This window comes from Gymnoscopelus braueri, assembly GCF_963280865.1.
Source record: "Gymnoscopelus braueri genome assembly, chromosome: 8".
NCBI classification, from domain to species: domain Eukaryota; kingdom Metazoa; phylum Chordata; class Actinopteri; order Myctophiformes; family Myctophidae; genus Gymnoscopelus; species Gymnoscopelus braueri.
The window spans coordinates 17,792,226-17,814,485 of record NC_137609.1 but is presented as its reverse complement, the minus strand read 5'-3'; the positions used below and the strand labels follow the sequence as shown (position 1 = coordinate 17,814,485).

Sequence of the window (22,260 nt, the reverse complement as noted above, 5' to 3'; positions counted from 1 at the left end):
CGTCAGTGGCAGTGAATGAGTTAAGGACCCCTAAATTTATTTGGCCGCGGACCGGATCCCCATCTGAAAAGGTTTTGTAGAGAGCCCATAAGAGACGGTTTTTTGTTAGATTATTCCAAATTGCTAAAATCTTTTCAAGATTTTTCAAAATGTTTCGAAAATAGCAGATCTACAAGCTCACAATGCGTAGCCTAAGTATGTTTCGTTTAATGACTATAGAGATACTGTGTACCGATTTTTGGATAAAATCTGTAGGAGTACTGTAAAAAAAAAAGTGTTTTGCTAAACTCGGCCTCCTGGTGGCGCTATAACATGCCCATGTGAAAAATTTGGGGCAGAGGTTCTGCTCTGTTATCCAGGGAGTGTGCGTGGTCAGTTTCGCTGCGCACACACCAACGGTGCCGGAGATTTGCTGCTCGCAGACGGAAGGACGGACGGACGGGGTGCCTTCGGCCTGGCGGAAACAATTATGTATGTCGTGTTTTATGCAAACTAACTAAGAGGTATCCTATTTGCTTTGACTCAAGGCAGAGTTATTGTTGTATAGCTAATTTGACTGCACTCACACCTACTGCCCATGAAGCAAGTCTATGAAAATATGTCCGAAAATACTCTCCAAGCATAACTGATTGGTCTTGTTTGCAAGCATCACGTCATATGGGGCAGACCGATGGCTGAATACCACCTACAGTAGGCTCTAATGCCTGACAAAGCAGCGAATCAACGATTCGACTCCCAGGCCAGGACGGACCGTTTGCTGCGTGTCACTCCGTTTCTCTCCCCCAGTTTCTCTCTCTCTCACTAACTGTCAATAATGGCAGAAAAAGCCCCCTTGTTTTCTTTAGAAAACATCACATCATATTCAAGGTCCGAGCTGACGCCATGACACTTTGCTTAGTCATAACAGATCATCACTGGAGTGGGCGAGTTTGGGAAAATATTTGCACCCACTGGCTGCATGGTGGTGGGAACCCTCCTCCATTCCACAGCCTGTGTGTCAGTAGGAGAGGGAGAAAACCTTAGTCAGAGTGCAGTGAGCAAACCTGGCGACAAGCGTGTGTGTGTGTGTGTGTGTGTGTGTGTGTGTGTGTGTGTGTGTGGGGGGGGTGTGTGTGTGTGTGTGTGTGTGTGTGTGTGTGTGGTGGGGGGGGGTTGTGAGTGTGTGTGTGTGTATTACTATACTTGTGACATTTTAGCATGGCCATTTATGAATGCCGTTTTTACCATTTGTTTTTTGCCATTGCCAACCCTATCCCTATTTTCGGTGCGCGACAGCAGTGCACAACTTTAAGTATATATCAGGTATAATAACTCCCATAACCCCAACCCCTTAACTTAACACTCTAAATAATGTCTGATCCTAATCCAACCTGAGTCTTTTCATAATCGTAATTCTAACTGTTTAATAATAACAATGGCTTTCATTTATAATGTAATTTACATTTGTGAAAATATCTAAGTGCTACAATACACAATTGCATAAAAATCATCACACCTGTGATGATTCTTTAAAGGAAGACCATAAAAACAACCATTTCTCTTGTGACCCAGACAGACACACACAGACATGGGGACACACACAGACATGGGAACACACACACACACACACACACACACACACACACACACACACACACACACACACACACACACACACACACACACACACACACACACACACACACACACACACACACACCTCCCCCCGTGATCTTAACCTCTCGGTTCCTGACTGAAGCTCGTTTCACTTCCTCCTATGGTGCTCTGCTTCCTCCACAGATGGCTCTACTTTCTGGAAGCTTTACTCATCTCAGCCAGGGACAACACATGCTCTGCACTGACATCAGCACCCCACCAGAATGGCTGGACATGACGTACATGGCTGGTAGCTCTGTATATACACAGTACACACACATTCCTCAAAGAATGCATCCTGTAATATACCGGTAGTTATGTACTGAATATGGTCACTGTCGAGCAGAAACCTCTTATCTTGTCGATCTGCTATTTTTATATTTCTTAATTAGAATCCTGAAAAGTAACAGTTTTGGACATAATGAGGTTTCCACCCGACAGAGATGATATTGTATCGAGGACGTATATTATACTATATATGATCATATCAGAATATTCTTTAAATAAAATGCATTAATGCAAGCCATATTTCATACGTCTTTGCACGCTGGTGTAGCGCAAATCTAGCGAGAATAGAAGATCTACAAGCTCACAACACTGCAATGCGTTGCCTTGTAGAACTGCTGTTTTGGAAAATGATTGAACATTTTGGAAAATCTTTGCCTATAATGACAATGATAGCAATTGCAAAAAGAATACAAATGTTTAACAATTTACATATCATGTTCAAACTGGCAGGGTATGAAGATGACCCTTGAGTGCCTATTCATCATTTCCTGTAGCATTACCTTAGTCATCCTCAGTCACTCCACCCACACCAGTCTCAACTCTGTCCGCCTACAGTCTGCATTGGTAAGTGGAAGAGGCCCATCAAAGGGTAAACACTTTCGATACCACTGATGTCTCTAGAATCTAGAGTCTACTCTAGGTCATATTTCGGAGACCAACTCATTGAGTAGCCTCGTTCCCAGCCTTACTCATCTGCCAAGAGAAAAGCCTGGTCACGACCTAATGCAGAGAGTGTCTATAAGGGCGGGACTTCCGTTCCGACATCTTTTTCAACCAATCACAACACTTGTTTCATTCACGGAGAATGTAAACAGATTAGTAAAGCGTCAACGCCATTCCCTTGGGCGGTACTTCCGCCAAATTCCGGTGCTTCCGTTTAGACACTCAACCGGCTAGGTCTTGCCCAGCGTGCTCATTGAAGGGGATGAGCGTTTGCATGCACGTACACTATGAATCAATCCCAGAGCAAACTGACCCCACCGGAAAAATTCACAAATATCACAACCAATTCAAGCTCAATAGATCATTTTGTGTGGGACGTGCCAGCCCTATACCTTCCATTAGATCAGTGGTTCTCAACCTGTGGGCCTGGGCCCTACTGGTGGGCCGTGTAGGTTATTGCAAGTGGGCCCCCAAATAATGTTGAAAAAAATCTCATGGTATTTTTTTTCTTTAGAACCTTGAAAAATGTGTTTTCATCGTGATAAACATGCTCTGAAAATGCATGCATGCTCTGACCACTGAACGCGGCCGAGAACACTTACTTTTCAAGAGGGCCCTGATCCAGAAAAGGTTGAGAACCACAGCATTAGATATATACCAGGAGACTATCAGAGAGAGCTGATTTGTGCATGAATAGTTTCTCCTAGAAAAAGAAAAAAAAATATCGCTGTTGCAGTTCAGCATTAACGTCAGCGCAAATATAGCACCTCGTCACAATTATCACACATGTTCCTCATACATATTTCTGAAACGCAATGTCCAAGGGATGTTTCATAATCACATTTAGCAAGTTAATGGATTGACTGATTTCTTTCCCCAGCATCTCTATGCTTCAAAAAGGCTCTGGTGCACTTTTAATCCATCTGATTTACAGACAATCACTTTAGGAAGCTGCTAAAGGCACAGTTGTCAAGGCTGGCTATAAAATGTCCTGCTGTGCAAATCACTTCAGACATGCTCTGTCGCTACATCTTGGAACGGCACGAGAAGAGAGTTCCACTTCCCACTGAGGCCGCCCGTGCTAGAAAACATATGACCTCATGGTAGTGCAAGCTGCTTTGGTTTAAAGAGCACACCAAATGCCAAACGTTGTGTTAACCCATTCAAACCGGGAACGCGATATGTGTGTATAACCACTTAAACCACTATTTTATACTTTGGCTATTTAAAAATAGCAGATGTACAAGCTCATAGCGCGGCACCGAGCGCTATGAGCTTGTAGATCTGCTATTTTTGAAAATCTTTGAATGTATATTTTTTACATTTTTAACTCAAATCTTTGCTTCTGGGGGGGTCCCTGGAACAACATATTTTGAGATGGGGGGGTCCGAGGCCAAATACATATACATTTTGGGGGTCCTTGACATGAAAAAGATTGAGAACCACTGAACATATAGAAACATAGGTTTTTCAAGAAAACTGTTAGGATTTAGAGGACATTTTTTTTAGAATAGGCTTCAGGTCTTAATGAGTTAAAGAGTCCACCAAATGCCAAATGTTGTGTTAAAGAGTCTACCAAATGCCAAATGTTGTGTTAAGACATGTTTTTTTTAATCCTTGCAATAAAACACCATCTATCTGGTCGATTTTACAATATGAACATTTCACATAAACAAATTGTAGCCTATATGGCTGGAGCCACTGTTTGAGACAGTGCAGCAGTAGTACAATTTGTTTTAGCTATCAGCATGTGCATTAACGGCAAGCGCTTGACTTCAAACCACAGGCATGAGTCATGCAATAGCAGTCAATGCTGATTTACACCCCCGACCAATAAATGTACGTATTGATTGTTCCCTGATTCAATTTAAGAAGGCATTTTCCTTGACATATAAAAAAAAAAGTCAGATGCTTGCCAAAAACAATTGCCACCACGGTTTTAACTAAACAATCGCATAATAAGCATTTTAACATTACAGCCATCGGCATCGGATTCAGTGAAGACATTCGGAGCAGCTCCTTTACAGAGGAAAAACTGTATGTTATACAGCTCGGTCTAGGCAAATGACATCTCATATACTGTAGTGAATTGATCCATTTCACCTCGGAGAGTTATGAACGCCACAGCTCCAGTGTTTGTCAATGTCATTTTGTGCTGCAGCTGCAGGTCTCCCTCCGGAGAGAAAAGATTTCATCCCATGAAGCATAACCCCGGATAAATAAAGCATTATGTGAACGAACTGCTTTGTCCCTTTAACCCATTAAGGCCGAATCTACAAATGTCTTCTAAATCAGTTTTTTGAAAAAAACCTATGTTTCTATATCAGTGGTGCTCAAACTTTTTCATTTCAAGGACCCCCAAAATTATATGTATTCGGCCATGGACCCCCCCATCTAAAAATATTTTGTTCCAGGGACCCCCCTAGAAGCAAAGATTTGAGTTACAAACGTTCGCTTTAAAAATATACATATTCAAAGATTTGCAAAAATGTTCAAGATTTTTCAAAAATAGCAGATCTACAAGCTTGTAGCGCGGCACTCGGTGCCGCGCTATGAGCTTGTATATCTGCTATTTTTGAATAGCCAAAGAAATCTAAAAATGACACAGATGCGTTCCCGGTCTTAATGGGTTAATGCCGACATGTATGATAAATTGTCCATGCTGTGTTTGATCTCGAGAGGGGGATTGAATGGAGCTTTTCTGAGGCTCAGCAAAAACAAAATATATAAATAAATACCATTTTCGAGAAAGGTGACGGGGCCTTGTGCTGATCCCCCTTTGCTAGGGCACAGAGTCTAATCATTGCCACGGTGCTCGGGTGCCAAAGGTTTATTTGGAAAATGAAAGCTCTTAATCAAAATGCCTTCCTAGGGAGAGCGTTGGAGAAACTAATCTGCCTAATTAAAATAAAATTTGGAGGAGGTTCAGAGGGTAAAGCGTTCTCATTCATCATCATCAATAGTAAGAATGATTAAATAGTGTTTGTGCCCCTGATTCTTTACCGGCAAATATCATCCCTGAGGAAAAAAGGACCCTGTACCATTTCAAACAAGAACACATTATCTTATGATCTGACCTGCACGACCCAATATTATGCTGTATGCTATTTTTTTAATTGTTAACCCATTAAGACCTGAGGCCAATTCTTGTCTTCTAAATCCTAACAGTTTTTTGAAATGTACTGTATGTCGCTATAATATCAGTGGTTCTCAAACTTTTTCATGTCAAGGACCCCCACAATGATATGTATTTGGCCGCAGACCCCCATCTCAAAATATTTTGTTCCAGGGACCCCCAGAAGCAAAGATTTGAGATCTACAAGCTCGTAGCACGGCACTCGGTGCCGCGCTATGAGCTTGTATATCTGCTATTTTTGAATAGCCAAAAAAAATAAAAAATGACACGGATGCGTTCCCGGTCTTAATGGGTTAAAACTGACTGTAAAGATTGACATTTGAAAATGTCCCACCTATAACGACATCCCCAAAATAGGGACACCAGGGTGAAAGTAGTTCTTATTCCTATCACGTCCATTTGAGGTGCAGCATGTGGACAGAAAACACAGCGTGGGGGGGGATCAGCTGGTCAGATGTTAGCTAGTCTGGGACAATAGTGGGAGGAATATAATAAAGGAGGTGGGGGGAGTGCGATGATGAGTGGCGAAGATAGAAGACATCAGCTGGCCCAGATACGGGGTGCAGCCTGGGGGGGTTAGGGTTCCGGGGGTGACCACCCGCCGTCGGTTAATCAGGCGTGTAAGACAGACGTGTGCGAGACAAAGTGCCACAAAGACACAGCAGGCCACACATGGGGACATTATAGCCATGTCCCTACTGCAGCCAACATACCAGATGTGTATAGGGCTGTCACCATTACAAATTTAAGATGATTGATCGTCACTCAAATAATTGCGAATTTGTGTTTTTTTGGGAATTGAACACAGCCTTTTAGGCTTCGTGATAAAAGAAATTGCACAGAGCAGATATGACAAATAACTTAAAATATACAAAGAAATTACTGACGTATTTAATAATTTTAAAAATAGCAGAAATAGCTGATCTACAAGCTTACAACGCGTCACGAAGTGACGCGTTGTAAGCTTGAAGATCTGCTATTTCTGCTTTTTTTTATATTTGAAAATGTATGAACATTTTTCATCATGGAAACGATTATGACGATTATGCAAAAATAATTGTGATTATCTCAAATAATTGCGATTAGACGATTATGTAATAATTGTGACAGGCCTAGATGTATAACAGATCTACAGATCTACAAGCTCACCACGCGTCACGAATGTGACACGAGGCGAGCTTGTAAATCTGCTATTTACTGCATGCAACACCAGAATGCGACCAAGTATAAATGAGGCTTTAGCTGGCTCTTCAAAGAAACAAACCCAAATATTCAGAATGTCTTTCTCTTTGTCAAAGGATATACATATCCTTTGACAAAGTGTGCACCATGTTATGTTGGCAAAATCTCTAACAAGGAGGCAGGGAGAGTCTTTCTGCTCCTCCTCGCACTTCCTCGAGGACCAGGGCTTCCCTCGAAAACAAATATTGACGAGTATTGATCTTGACTTAGAGACCAAGCTCTCTTGATCCCCCAAGTGTCTGCTTGGGTGCGATTCAAACAAAGTGACAGCCACCTTAATTCCAGAGTTTTACAGTCCTTGCCACGTGGATTTTATATTGCCATCCCTCTGCATTAGACTCCAAGATCCCCATGCCCATGGGCACAAAGTGTGAAAGGGTGGGATATCTATAATTAACTCCCATGGGTCTTTTATTTAACAACATTAGCACTATATACTGTTCATCATTGACTGGGGTCCTCCAGTGGTCTATACTTGGCCCCCTCATATCTCCCCTCTACACCAAATTATCTGTGCTGAAAATAGCCATCGCAACGTTTCATGACCTTTTCCCCCAAATGTCTGTGTATTTTTGACGAACGTTCGCCGATTACAAAATGCCCAGAACGGGGACTCTAGGGTTCAAGTGGTTAATAATGAAATGAGAGCACCAAATCCTCCGACATTACGGAGGAATAAAAGAGCTGAGGGGATTTTGTTCAGAAATGGCAATTCAGTCCTCGAGAGAGGATATTAGAAATGGAAAACGTAACTAACTCAAACGGCAATGTAACGCGTGAAGGGAACTGGGCAGTGTGTGCAGAAACTAAAAGTCTAAAAGTATGTGAGCAGAAGTGTGCATGTCTAGACGCGTCCATGTGATGCATGCTTCCATTTAAGTTGAATCCTACTTCTGACGTCAAAAATGTGTTTGTCTTGGCTTGAGTAGAGCGAGGATATATTCTGTACTTTTAGACACCAGCTTCACACTATTAATGCTGCAAGCCATTTATAGCCTGTCCTTATTTACTGTCATTAGATGTGGTTGGATTATACAATTATACATAGGGCTTGCACGCAGGCAAATTTGTCATGGCAATATATCTCCACATGATCATCCAGCAGCCACATGGACAAAGATACAGCAGGGTATTTAAATCATGGAACTATAAATATTGACTCGCAATAACAGACAACTACAGAATGTGATCACTGTTTAGCAATGTGAGAGAAAAGGACTTTTTTACTCTTAATAGCAAGAAAACTAATATATAACAGGATGCTACAGTGTGGGTTGATGTTATTCAATGTGTGTTCAATTTAATAATAACCAATTACAATATTGATGTTGTGCTAATAACATCTTTATTAATGGCCAATTATTAAGTTATGGAAAGGTGTAAAATGAATGGATGCTACAACATTCATCATCAACACCCTCTCATCCTCTTTCCCTTTTCTCCCTCTCTTCCTCCTTCCAAGATATTTCTTGGCAAAAGAAAGTGAAGATAAGACAGAAGCAGATACAGCCTGAGATGTGACTTGGAATCACAAAAAAACTGAAAGCACTGGTAATCTGATGAATCTATATACTGTAGCATACATTTGGCACAGTCTTGTGTCAACAACACTGAGCTCTGAAATGCACCGCCTGCATTCCGTTTCTTTCGCCTTTCAAGTATGGTAATTATGTGCGCTGTTTGTATGTTGTTGCATGCTGTTCGTGTTTATGCCAAAGACATCCTGCGCCAACACAAGCACAGCCTTTTGGGAGTCCATAGAGGAGGGGCAGTTGATGAGGGGAAGAGAACAAGGGAGGACAAAAGCTTAATGAAAACAAGAGAGAGAGGCAGACAGAGAGAGACAGAGACAAACAGATCAGAGAAAGACAGAGAGAGACAGACAAAGACAAAGACAAAGACAGAGAGAGGTCTACAGAGGCAGATAGAGACCCTGGTAGGTGACAAAGTCAGAGTGAAGCCAGAGAGGAAATATATGAACAGGATGTAAAGTGCATGGGGATTTTCCCCTCCCTGCCTCCGCTGTGCAGATGGCAATGGAGAAAAGTCCTGAAAAAAAAAATCACTGAAGCCTTTCTCACTCACTTGTATCTATAGCTTTGGCATATATATCACGTTACATAAAGATAAAATGTGTAACAAAAAAAGCATTATTTCATGCCAATGACCAGTAAAAGATTATTTACAAAATCGGATCATAAACAAGAGATGGTGACTGGATAGATTTTGGTCAGTATATTGTTTCTGAAAAGTAGTTTTCCATCTCTCATTTATTGCCTTATTACTTTATGGTTCCTAAGTTGTCTGTATCTCTCTACATCCATTATTCCGGTCAATACTAAGTGATCATCATAATGCATTTAGCTCATTGTTAAAGAGGAAATCATGCAAGCCCAAAGGCAATTTGTGTTGTGATAATTCAAAGTAGACTGCAACATTTCAATGCTGTATCCTGGCTAGTCTCATTAAACCGTTCATAAACGTCTAATAATTTGGTGATTTCTTCGGTAAAATGTAACTTCGTTATCTTCATTGTGAGATGACAGCTGAACATAAATGCACAGTTGAGTGATTTGACTCCCTATACGATGATGAGCACAGCAGCAGAAAGGCCGGTGGCACCTACTGTATCAGCTCGTGACATTTCCCATAACAACTGCGCCCATCGTCTCGTTGCCCCACTTAACCCATTCAGACCGGCAACGCATCCGTGTAATTTTTTTTGGATTTCTTTGGCTATTCAAAAATAGCAGATATACAAGTGCCGCGCTATGAGCTTGTAGATCTGCTCTTTTTGAAAAATCGTGAAAATGTGTGCATATCTTTGAAAATATATATTTCTAAAGCGAATATTTGTAACTCAAATCTTTGCTTCTGGGGATTCTACAAATGTCTTCTAAATCCTGATAGTTTTTTTTTAAAGAAAATTATGTTTCTATATCAGTGGTTCAATTTGAGTTAAAGATGTTTGCTTTAAAAAATATATATATTCAAAGATTTGCACACATTTTCATGATTTTTCAAAAATAGCAGATAGCAGATAAAAAAGCGTGCTGCGCTATGTATATCTGCTATTTTTGAAAAGCCAAAGAAATCTTAAAAATGACACTGATGCGTTCCCCGGATCAAATGGGTTAAAATGCCACGTTCCCTCTCACCTTCACTCTGCCCTCCATTCGCGATGGGAGCCCGTGGCTGTGCTGTGCTGTGCCCTCCAAACACGGCATAAGGATCACACAGTGTGCGATGATTTAAGTTTGCATGACAGGCCACAAACCAAAACCTCTGTCCAATGTGTCACAGCTTGCAGCGTAAGACTGTAAGGGGGGCAATGTCACCAAGTAGCTGCGTGACAGGAGGAGATGGAGGGTGTCCTTTCTGTCACCCCACAGTCATCTCTCGCTCTTCATCAACATCGCCATCATTATTATCAGTAGGTTTGTTCGATATTGACCTTTTTACCGATATACCGATATTGTCCAACTCCTAATTTCCGATATCAACCGATACCGATCTATGCGGGCTTTTTCACCAAAAGTCAACTAATTGTCAGGTAACTACATCACATATCTAATAAAATAAAATTGCTATAATATCAATATAATATCTAATATCTAATAAATCTAATATAATACAGTGAGGTTTTCAATAAAGTGAGTCCCGGGTGGTCATTTGAATGAGTCCCACTAATCTTAGATTAGATGTTGGCCTATTTGACAGTGCAGAAGCATAATTGCTTTGATGCCTACTACAGACACACACTTCTGCCCTCTGCAGTGCTCTAATTTGAAAGTGACTGGAGTCTGTCTCATTTCTCTGCAAAAGCCCTTGAATATGATGGAATATGATGAATATGATATGAAGGATGATTAAAGATACAGATATTTTCCGATATTACACTTTTATGCTAATATCGGCCGATAATATCGGGAGGCCGAAAATATCGGACATCCCAAATTATAAGATTGCCTCAGCTTGCACGGAATGTTGGAGAATAATTTTAACAGCAACGTTTAAGCTAAGACTTTGAAGCTCTTCAACAATACTCATTACACTACAGTAAGTTCCGAACTCGCATTGTGATTGGCCGAACAGCATTGTAATGAGTGACAAAGTCCTTCATATAATTGCACTACGAACACATCCACCTGATTTACCTGACTTGTAACCTAGCAACAGCTGCCATAGCTGTTAGTAAAGCCGTAGTATTCGAGGGATTTTGCTTTCTAATCACTAGTGCAGTGGTTCTAAACATGGGGTCCAGGGGAACCCTAGCTAAATAATCTATAGATAGGAACCAAATGGACCGTTTGGTCTGTAACTCTGAGTGAATGTCTCAGAGTTTGAGGATTTTACAGTAGAGATGTAGGTAAACATCTTATCAAATTGAGGGGTCCTTGAAATTAAAGATTTTGAGAAACCCTGCACTAGTGCTTACGTTATCAGAGGACGTTGTCAGAGGACTTGGTGCAGTGGCCGTTATCATCAGGGTACTTGGAGGCCAGTCTAATTAGACAGACCATCAACTTGGGGGAGTTCATGGATCTCCATATTTTTGGGCATAAACGGACACAGACAGACACAGCGATTACTGGATTTACAGATAGAGTAGAAGTAGATAGATTTTAGTAATTAAACTGTAGTATAATTGCAATAAAGGTTGTGCTGTACTGTGATAATGGCATAGGTGTGCTGATCTAATACAGCAGTACTCTCCCAATGCTAATCTGCAGTAGCATGTCAGATATTTAATGGGATGAGATTGCCATGGCTACTGATTGTAATCAGTAGCCTAGTACATATTATATAATTAGTTTTTTTAATTTTCATTATTAACAAATACAATGTTTCGGTGCAAGGACCTTCATCATATCGACACGTTTGCAGCCATAAAGTTTAGCCTACCTCTTCCAAAAAGTACAAAAAATAAGTATGAAGAAAAATGAACCCGCTTTTCACAATGAAGTTTGAGTCATCCCCATTCATGTCTCCATGGCAATGCTTTAGAGTGAGCAATGAATTGAGCCCAGGGAATAGCAAGCCCCGGTAACAACTCATATCCTGTCTATTATTTTATACTAAAAAGGCATTGAGTCCTAAAACAAGTCCACACTGCAGCATTCATCCAAAATAAACGTGTCCACAGTCACGGTGAGGGATCTGTCCATTTTACCTTCAAGGCTTTTTCCCACGAGGGTTTTCCTTTATGTTACTGTAAAATGCCCTCAAACCTATTTTGATAGTCGATTGCACATCTTGCCTTGGCTAACGCTCAACCTTGAAATGATTATTATGAGCCTTTTGAAACTGTTTTTTTTTCCGCGTGAGAAGATCATCTTGGTACACGGTATACACTCGGGTCATGGGCCCTTGCACTTTCAGTCCTACTGCTCAGGAAATGAAACTCAAATGTAATGTACCTATATCCAAAATGTCACTCTGTGTATAAATACATTTCTCTTACCTGTCCTGTGACTGCTCCTCATACATCCTCTCCTTCCCCTCTTTGAAGAGCCTGATGGCCCGTTTGGATTTCTTCATGAGGCTATCAATGTAGACTTTAAAGTATTCATTCTCACTGAGCTGAGTGAGTCTCTGGCACTCCTCGTATTTGCACAATATTAGCCGTAGGTGCTGGTAGGCGTCGGGTAAAATATCCAAGATGTACGGTGGGCTGTTTTTCAGCTGGAGTCTGGGGTTTTGGCAGAGGCGGACCTGTGACAAAACATAGCAATGATTACTGGGAGTTCATGGAAAGCTCTACTTTACTTTAGAAAAGTTGACAACATCATTGGTTCTTAAAAATGGGTTCCGCAGACCCCCAGGGGTCCTTGAGGCTCAGGGGGTCCCAGGGGTTCGGCAGCAAAATTTGTTGATATAGCATCAAAATCTGTTTAACTACTTTAACCCTATTTTATGTTTGGCAATTCAAAAATAGCCGATCTACAAGCTCACAACGTGTTGCGATGCAACACGTTGTGAGCTTGTAAATCTATTTTCGAAAAAGTTACAAAAATCTTGAACTTTAAAAAAAACAAGTGGAATAGTCTTGAAGATTTGTAACAACACAAATCTTCTCTTATGGGGGTCCCTGGCACAAAATCTTTTCAGATGGGGGTCCGTGGCCAAATACATAATAATTAGGGCTGTTGACAAGACATGAAAATGTTTGAGGCCCACTGCACTACATCACAGCAACTGGCTGAAGGGTAGTTTAGATCTGGCACACGTAAGAGTAACCAGAATTGGTGTGTAATCGTGCATGCTGAAATGTTGTTTAGTGATTTGGCCCTATGAAGATTACAGGATATATTACATTAAAAGGGCCAAGAATGTTAGCAGCATTATGCAGATACAATTTTAATAGTTCAGATAATAGTCCGCTAGTCTTACTATGCTATTCACTAGTACTACTGCAGTATTGCAGACAGCAGAGAAAGGTTAATATTCAAGTGAACCCATTCAATCTGGGAACGCATCACTGTTATTTTAGACTTCTTTGGCTATACAAAAATAGCAGATATACAAGCTCATAGCGTGGCACCGAGTCCCACGTTATGAGCTTGTAGATCTGCTATTTTTGAGAAATCGTGAACATTTGTCCAAATCTTTGAATATTTATTTTTTAAAGCGAACATTTGTAAAAAGAATTGTCCCAGGGATCCCCAGAAGGAAAGAGAAGAGTCACAAATGTTCGTTTTCAAAAATATATATTCAAAGATTTGCACAAAACATCATGATTTTTCTAAAAATAGCAGATCTACAAGCTCATGAGCTTGTTGCGAACGCGGAAGGAGGCGCGGCGAAGCCGCGCCTCCGACCAAGTGGAGCTTACTATGTCACCGTGCTTGGGTTGTGTGTGTGTCTGTCCGTGTGTGTTCACGCTCTCATTGGCTCGCGCCCCCATGTGACTCGAAACTCCGTGCTGAAATGCCAGCAGCTGCACTGCCTGTATACAGCCGCCAGAGTGCGGCAGAGTGCACTACTACAGTGTGGTCGAAATATAGCAGCCACAGTCAATCTGCGTTCGCTTCCAGCGTTCGCGCGTCTTACTTGTATATATGCTATTTTTGAATGGCCAAAGAAATCTAAAATGACAGAGACGCGTTCCCAGATTGAATGGGTTAACATGGCAAAATGTTTTGATTCAGGTTATATAAAGCTATAATAAGGGGTCACATCATGTGTAGGCCTATTGTGAACACTGTGAGCATCTAACTTCACCCAACCCCTGCAGGAAAAAAGCAAAGAGCGAAGAAGACTTCACCGTAAAATCTAGTGTAAACGAAACTCCGAAAAGAGTGTACACAAGAGTGTTCTTCACTCTTCGGAGTTACAGTACATCACCACTGAGGACTTTTACTGTGTGTTATCGTGTTAACGTCACGACTACTGTAGTTATCTCCACTTACAACTTTATCCATGAGTTTCCAGGTTTTCTCCACGGTCCGCCGGTCTGCAGCAGCTTGTTTGGGCGGCCCGACAGCATCCTGGATAGCATCGATGATGCCTAGTATCCGACCTTTCCTGTGGTTGGGTCCACCACGTCCACCCGGGTTTCGGCCGCTGAGAGCAGTTGCCATTTCCTACACACTCAGGTGAACACAAACATAACCAAGTCATACTCTGCTATCGGCGAGAAAGCATTATTTTACACTTTGGCTATTCAAAAATAGCAGATATACAAGCGCCGCGCTATGTGCTTGAAGATCTACTATTTTTTTTTTTATCTTGTCAATCTGAGCAAATCTTTGAATATATATGTTTTAAAGCAAAAAAAAATGCTTCTGGGGGTCCCTGGAACAAAATATTTTGAGATGGGGGTCTGCGGTCCTTGACAATTATGAAAAAGTGTGAGAACCACTGATATAGCAACACACGTTTACCTCGTAAAATACCACCATAAATTGAAAGTACTACAATGGAAATAAGCTCTTGGGCTGTATTGTGTTCCTTTGACGATGATTGTACAGAGATATGATAGCTCCTGGTGAGCATATATTATTTGTGTCTCATCTATTTGTCTTGTCAATAAATAATGTCAATCGGTACAAAAAATGAATAAACATTGAATCATAAAATAAAATAATAAATAATGTCAATCGGTCAACCAACCATCAGAAAACATCTTACAGCTTTCTAATGGTTTGGTGACGTTTTTACGAGCGACTCTCAACATACAGCAGCATGTGGGGAAGTGAGAGAAGCACCCTTCACATTGTTTATGGTCACTGTAGATAGCTCCAATAAATTGCAATATCATCATAACAGTTGACAATGTTATTGCCCTTCTTCCCCCATAAGCAGCTCAATAGCTTCCAGTAAGGCCGGTCTGTAGTTGATAGATGCCTAATATTCCTGTTTGTGAAAGGCATACAAATAAGTCAATAGCATGTTTCATTATTTATAGCTATAGGCTTAATATGTCAAGCATTTCTTCAGTGTAGGGTTGTTGAACCCATGTGAGATCCACAAATCATAGCCTTAAACTACCCCAAAAATACAATAATAGTGTATGCAGCAATATGCTAATGTAACTCTAATCAGAAGGTGATTCTAGACTGATTAGGCCTACAGTAACTTGACATTTAGTTTGTTTATGAAATCTGAGTAGTAGTTTAGTTACTTCCAAACACACATCAGAATGCAGAGCTGTGTACAAGTTTATAACTAGGTAAGTGCGCTAAAAGTACTGGGCTGGTACAACCAAAACAACTATTCTACCGTTACTACAAAGCAAGTTATAGGGTGGACTGGACGGGCTTGTGAGATCATAAACACCATTCGTGGAAAAAGTACCAAATGTAGAAAGTACACATTATGCAGAAGGTCCCATTTCACAAGTTTTCAAATGTTATAACATTTATAAAAATCATTTGAAAATAGCAGATCTACAAGCTTACATCGATCTATGCGCATTGTGAGCTTTGGCTATTTACAATTTTAGAAACTAAAGTTTTCAAATAATTGTAGTGAAAGTACAATATTGGCCTCTGAGAGAGTAAAAAAGTAAAAGTACTGAAAATTGGAAATACTCCAGTAAAGTAAAAAATACCCACAGCACTTGAGTAAATGTACTTAGTTACTTTACACCACTGATAAACATTTAAGTTATAAGTTATTTGTCAAAGCGAAACTGGTAGAGCTGACTGAAACAAAGCTATTCATTGTAAACATTAACCAGGTTCGTACACACACATACACACACACACACCACTGTTGCATGCTGTGTGATCGTATGATCGGCACGATTCATAAAAACTAAAAGTCCTTTTAAACTTACTGCGATCAACGCCACCAACGTAGGAATGTCGATGGGATCTGGTCTGGATCGAACTCGGTCCACAACATCCAGTGTGATCGGACAGACCCGTCAGAAAGGATTTAACAGTCAATAATCAACCCAACGACAGTATACTGTGATCCACAACTGGGATTCAGCTGATCGATCACTTATCATGTAAAAGATCCATCTTTCTTTTTTCTTGTACAGATCCTCTTGTCCGGGTAAATAGAGCTACTAATGGTGGAGTTTAAAGAGGCGAAGAGGACAGTTTTGTTGAGTCTGTCTCTCTGACACTGTAGCCCGGCCACTAGGAGGAGTAGAGGGCAGCGTTGCCGGGTTTTGCGAGAGAAACAAGCAACTGGGTCTATGAAAACAAGCCCAACAGAAGCAACATAGGGCACTTACGCCATTATGAGCACTTTAAACCTATAATAGTCGATCTACAAGCTCACAACGCGTCGCCTAGATCTGCTATTTTCTAAAAAATCTTGAAATAAAATGTGGAATGTTTGGAAGATTTGAAACATTCTAACAACACAAATATGGTACGGGGCTCCCTGGCACAAAACTTTTTCAGATGGGGGTCCGTAGGCAAATACATTAACTTGGGGTCCTTGACTTGAACATATTTTAGAACCACTGGTAACTGGACAACAGTAGGAAACCAGCCCAAATAAGCAACGACACTTTAGAAATAAGCCCCAAAAAAATCAGCTACAATATTTACAAGCAACTTCACAGAAAAATAAGCCCAAAGTCGCTTAAAATAAGCAGACATGGCAACACTGCAAGGAGGAGGGAGGGGAGGGACACAATGGACTGTGAAGCAATATTTTCCAGGAACCTATCAACGCATTGATAGAGTCCCCTGTGTTGCCATGTCCGCTTATTATAAGCGACTTTGGGGCTTCTTTTTCTGTAAAGTTTATTGGTTGATTGATTGATTGAATACTTAATTAAAACTTTGCAAAAGTACAGTTTCATAGAAATACAATGCTAAAAGGATTGAACCCAAGAAAGCACTATGGCTTGTTTCCATTGGGGATGAATTGAATACACAGGACCAGTGGTGTGATCTAGTTTTTTTCGGAGGGTATACGATAATTATTCCCTGCGCGACATGCGCGATACGCTATCGCGTTTTCAATGGATGAAATGGTTATTAGACTGTATACGCTTTCCCCCCAAAAAATCTGCACTGTATACGGCGTATACACCGTACCACGGTAGAACACATCACTGCACAGGACCCACATTTGGAGTCCTGTGTATTCAATTAATTTGCTTGTAAATATATTGGTAGTTGCGGGTTGCAGGTCTTTTTTTTGGGCTTGTTTCTAAAGTGTAGTTGCTTATTTTGGCTTGCTTCCAAAAGTTTTTAATTATTATTTCAACCAGTGGTTCACAAATATTTTCATGTCATTGATTGACCCCCAAATTAATTTGTGCCAGGGGGCCCCAAAGATTCTAGATCTTTCAAATATTCCACATTTTATTTCAAGATGGTTTGAAAATAGCAGATCTACAAACTCACTCAACGTGTCGTATCACAACGCGTTGTGAGCTTGTAGGCTAGATCTGCTATTTTCAAAAAGCCGATCATGTATATGTTACAGGGAGATTGGAAAACCAGTTAAATTGAAAAAGGAGCGCGCCTCCGTCATGTGCAATAACTATTATAGTGCAGCAGTTAAGCAAACCAATTGTGCATTTTAGGAAAGAAGCATGAAACTTTCAGCATATCATCTACATACCCCAAGGTTTGATTTCAGACGTGGAAGCACTTTCAGATTGACCTCTGGTGACCTTGAGTGGTCATTGACCTCAGAATTGCATTTTTGGCACTTTTTGCCCCATTTTTCTCCATTATAATAATATATGCTTGTTAAAATGTCAGTTTTGTTCTAATAAATGAAAAATGAAACCTAATAGTCACTCTACAGAAATGGTGATTATTACTATTATGATAGTTCTGTTATGACATTGTTATAACAGAACTAACATCTAGGAGAGAGAGAGCAGCAGTAAAATAAAGAAAAACAAGAAAGAAAGTGCTAATGCATTCAAAGTGCAATATAGGTACAGTGCTATTCAAAGGTGCTATTCATCTCATTTTGGTTTTGGGGGCAGTATATGGTGAGCGTTCAGGGTTCTAATGAGAAGATAAGCTCAAATATGGAAGGTATTGTGCTTTTTATGAAAGAAGCATGAAACTTCCTACAGTGTTTCTATATGTCATGAAGTCTGTTTTCAGACGTGGAAGCATTTCTTAATTGACCTCTGAGACTTGTCAGAGGCTGTACACATTTTGGGCTGTCAAACCCATGTTAAAACCAGAAATGTTGTTTCCTGTAAACCTTTATGATTAAAATGTCATATATAGGCTTAGCAGATGAGTTTAAGCTTGATTCCTAAAAGTTGCATATTGGGCAATTTGAGTAATAAGCATAATCAGCAAATGTATCGCTTAATGAGCAAATTACCTGGAAATAGCTAACATTTTGCGGCTAACATTTTGCGTCCAGTTAACTTAGAAAGGTGACTTAAGAGTCAAAGCCCATGTTTGTGATGTGCAGAAATTCATCTATTATCATGGTGAAGTCATGCAACCTTTCCTCATTTGCACAATTTGCATAAAGTAAAGAATTAGGCCCAAGAACAGGAAAAAGTCTTGTTTTAGCTGGTAGTCAATTTAGAAAGGTGCTCTTAGAGACTAAGTCTATTTTTGAATGTCCAGAAATTAATCTTGCCAAAAAAAAAGCAATTTATCTGGATCCATGTCCATGTATCGATTCTCCACCTTCTCACCTGGATCCTGTGCTCACAACCCACCCGATACGTATGTAGACTACTCTGTCTGTCTGTCTGTGTGTAGGTCTACTGGACCCTAGCTATGGCATGAGAACGGTGATAATGGCCCCATTCAATGGGATGAGAACATACGTATCGGGTGCACAACCCTTGTACACCTTGAGAAATCACTGAAAAGCTTTGCCATTAAGTATGAACCCCACACTGGACCTCAAGCGTCATGACATGTATAATCCATTTGAGTGACTGGAAGTGCGATATAAGTCTGTCATCATGCGGGGTGGCAGTGGCTCATGAGGTAGAGCGGCCGTCTTGGAATCCAAAGATTCCAGGTTCCATCCCTGGCTCCTCCTGTCTTTGAGCAAGACACTGAACCCCTACCTGCTCCCAATGAGCAGGTAGGGGTATAATATTTGTGTTTCCTCTACCATTGGTGTGTGAATGTATGGGTGAATGTGAAGTACATTGTAAAGTGCTTTGAAGAGTCAGGAAGACTAGTAAGGTGCTATTTAAATGCAGTCCATTTACCATCATCGATCCCCGCATGAAGCCCACTGGCACTCTGATGTCATTCCCTGGTTGCAGTGGAACATTGATGAACATTTCTGGGATAAAAGCATTGCTTGCGGTGGCATCGCCTTCATTCTCAATGGTAAATCCTAGACAAAATACACTGTGCTTATCGGATGCTTGTGGTTGTCCTCCTCCAAGAACCTGTTAGGATGTGATACTGTCTCCTACCCTGTGAGAAGGACAAGGTATGTGCTTAAAGTACTCCTAGAAAGTACCATGACTAGTCTCATTATAGTGCTTGGGGAACTTGATGCCACGCACAGTGACCTAAAAGATACCGGTGCAGAGTTCTTCTTCGCATTGTATTGACAGACAAATATGATTCTGCACACAGTATACTGCATGTTCATCTGCAGGTCATGTTGTGGAAGGCTGCAGATCGGATCGAGCCACCTGCAGAGAAAAGAGACATCACTACATCCGGGTGGGAGGTTGCTAAAGGAGGGGCTGTCATGCCCACTGTTTACTCCCAGGCAATGGCTCCAGCTGCAGCTGTAGAGCATTGAAGGCATGTAGCGAAATAAACTGCAGATACCATTCTGTAAGACTGACTATGTAAGTGTGAAGGAGGAGAGGTCCACTACAACCCATTAAGAAGAAGGGGGGCCATAGCTGTAGAGAGGCCACCTGGGAAACAGAAGGTACCAGGTTCGATTCCCAGCCCTGACAATATGTCGGGTGTACATAAGCAAGACCCTTAATCCCTAACGACCTCATGTCTGACCACTTGAGCAGCAATAACCTTACTGAAGCAGAAGTCTGAATTTTGAAGATGAAGACAACGAAGATGAGGAGGCTGAAGGGAATAAGGAGAGAGAAGATGCAGAGAGTGAAAAAGACCATTGAGTGTTAGATTATGGTTCCAAGTGTACTCACTCATGCTCATTATGGTACCATTTTTATCTACTCATTCTGTGTCTCAGAGGAGGGCTGTGGACAGTTGCCTTTCATTTTTTTCATTTATTTCTTTATTAATGCGAGAACAATGGCTTCTATTATAGCATGCAAACTTTCCAGGAATATAAAGCCTGCAGTTTATATTAGCTTGGATTCCCCATCGATGTCACTGGTAGTCGTAGACAGGTTTCTGACAGAAATGGTACCATATTATCTCCCACCATATCCTTGAACTACTGCCATCTGATAGGAGGTTTAAGAGCATCGGGCTGGTGAGGGGAGTATTGTTCAATTATCCAAGCCATAGGGCTAGAGAAAAGTGAATTATTATTGTTCATAGTAATGTGCTTTTATCATTCTTTAGGATATACCAAAATGTTCTATGTAAGTTGGGCCTAGTGTGACAGAATAGGCAGCAGTAGAGTGTCTGCACCGAGACGACACCCTGCTGCTCAAAGGAACCTACCATTCTTAGGCGGGGGTAGGGCCCTAGATAAGAGACAAAAGCTTTGTGTGAGAACAAAGCCAAATGGTTGACTGGACAGATAGCAAAGGTGCCAGTCTGCTTTGCTGTGACAGGAAGCAGCAGGCAATCGCAAGGCTTTGTGGGTAATCAGAGCTTCCTGTTTGCTAGAAACTCCCTGTAGGAGGACCTAATTCAAGAAGTTGATAAATTCCCTGCTTTGGAGCTAGCAGATTTAGATTCGAATAAGTGACTGAACCGTGGGTCGTTCTAGGATATGGGTTCTGGAGTGACTCACTGAATCATTTGGAAAGAGTGTGAGATTAATAGTGAGTATTGAACATTGTAATGATTGTATGTTTGGTGGGTTCATGATTGTGTAATGTCCTATCCTTAATACTGTAAATGTTCTGTGCTTGTTTTCTCTCTAAGGTTTAATTAGCTAACTGATCTAAAGGCTACTAACTGATCTAAAGGCTACTAACTGATCTAAAGGCTACTAACTGACCTAAAGGTCTAACTAACTAACAACCTAAGTATTAGAATAGAGTTATATGTTTGTAATTGTGATTAGTAATAAAATACCTTAAAAGACACCAGTTTGAGTAATTTGCTTAGACCCTCCACACTCTGACCTACCCTTTCATTGGGCCTAGTAACCGTAGCTTAACTCTGCACAAAGCAGAAACTACGATTAACTATAAAAATGAACAGTAATTAAACTATTCTTATGCCCCCGGAGGAGGCATTTTGAGTCAAAGTAGAATTACCTAGGTTAAACTGAGTTTAGTAATTGGAACTCTGCTTGTTACACAGTAATAAGACTGTAGTGTCCTCGTGGGGGACATCTTAGGGTTAATAAGCGAATGACACTGTGTTTGAACTCCGCTTATTACAGAGTTATTGAACTATTAATGCCTCTGTGGGAGGCTTTTCTGAGTTTAAAGCGTTTAATTACGCAGTTATTAAACTATGCTGGCTTTTAATAAGGCCTTCAGAGTTTAAGTATTAATTACATAGTAATTGAGTGTTACAGAGTAATTAAACAATTATGAACCCTTGGAGCCTATGTGAATCTAGAAAGGTATTAGGTCAGTCCTGTAAGCGGATCACATAATTGTATAATCCTGCCAATAGTCTGATGGTGAAAAGGAACCATTAAGAGGCTGGATTTATGTGTGTTATCTAGTGAGATAACATAGCATAAAAATCTCCTATAGCCTTAGGAGTAAAGACGCACTGTCTCTTTAAGATGAGAAGTGAATT

General features: G+C 40.8%; 1 protein-coding gene across 2 annotated transcripts in view; it reads right to left on the bottom strand.

Annotated features, from left to right (window-relative positions):
• Positions 1-16,528, bottom strand: part of cblb (Cbl proto-oncogene B, E3 ubiquitin protein ligase) — a 75,777-nt gene extending 59,249 nt beyond the window's left edge. The window contains exons 1-3 of one of the 2 annotated variants that reach the window (XM_080436512.1): positions 16,248-16,528; positions 14,377-14,557; positions 12,429-12,679 (exon numbers count right to left, since the gene is read on the bottom strand). In XM_080436512.1, the coding sequence (XP_080292638.1) occupies positions 12,429-12,679; positions 14,377-14,547 (422 nt within the window). In that variant the 5' untranslated portion in view covers positions 14,548-14,557; positions 16,248-16,528. The remainder of the gene's footprint in view (positions 1-12,428; positions 12,680-14,376; positions 14,558-16,247) is intronic. The other variant, XM_080436511.1, reaches the window with a different exon arrangement.
• Positions 16,529-22,260: the final 5,732 nt, after the last annotated feature.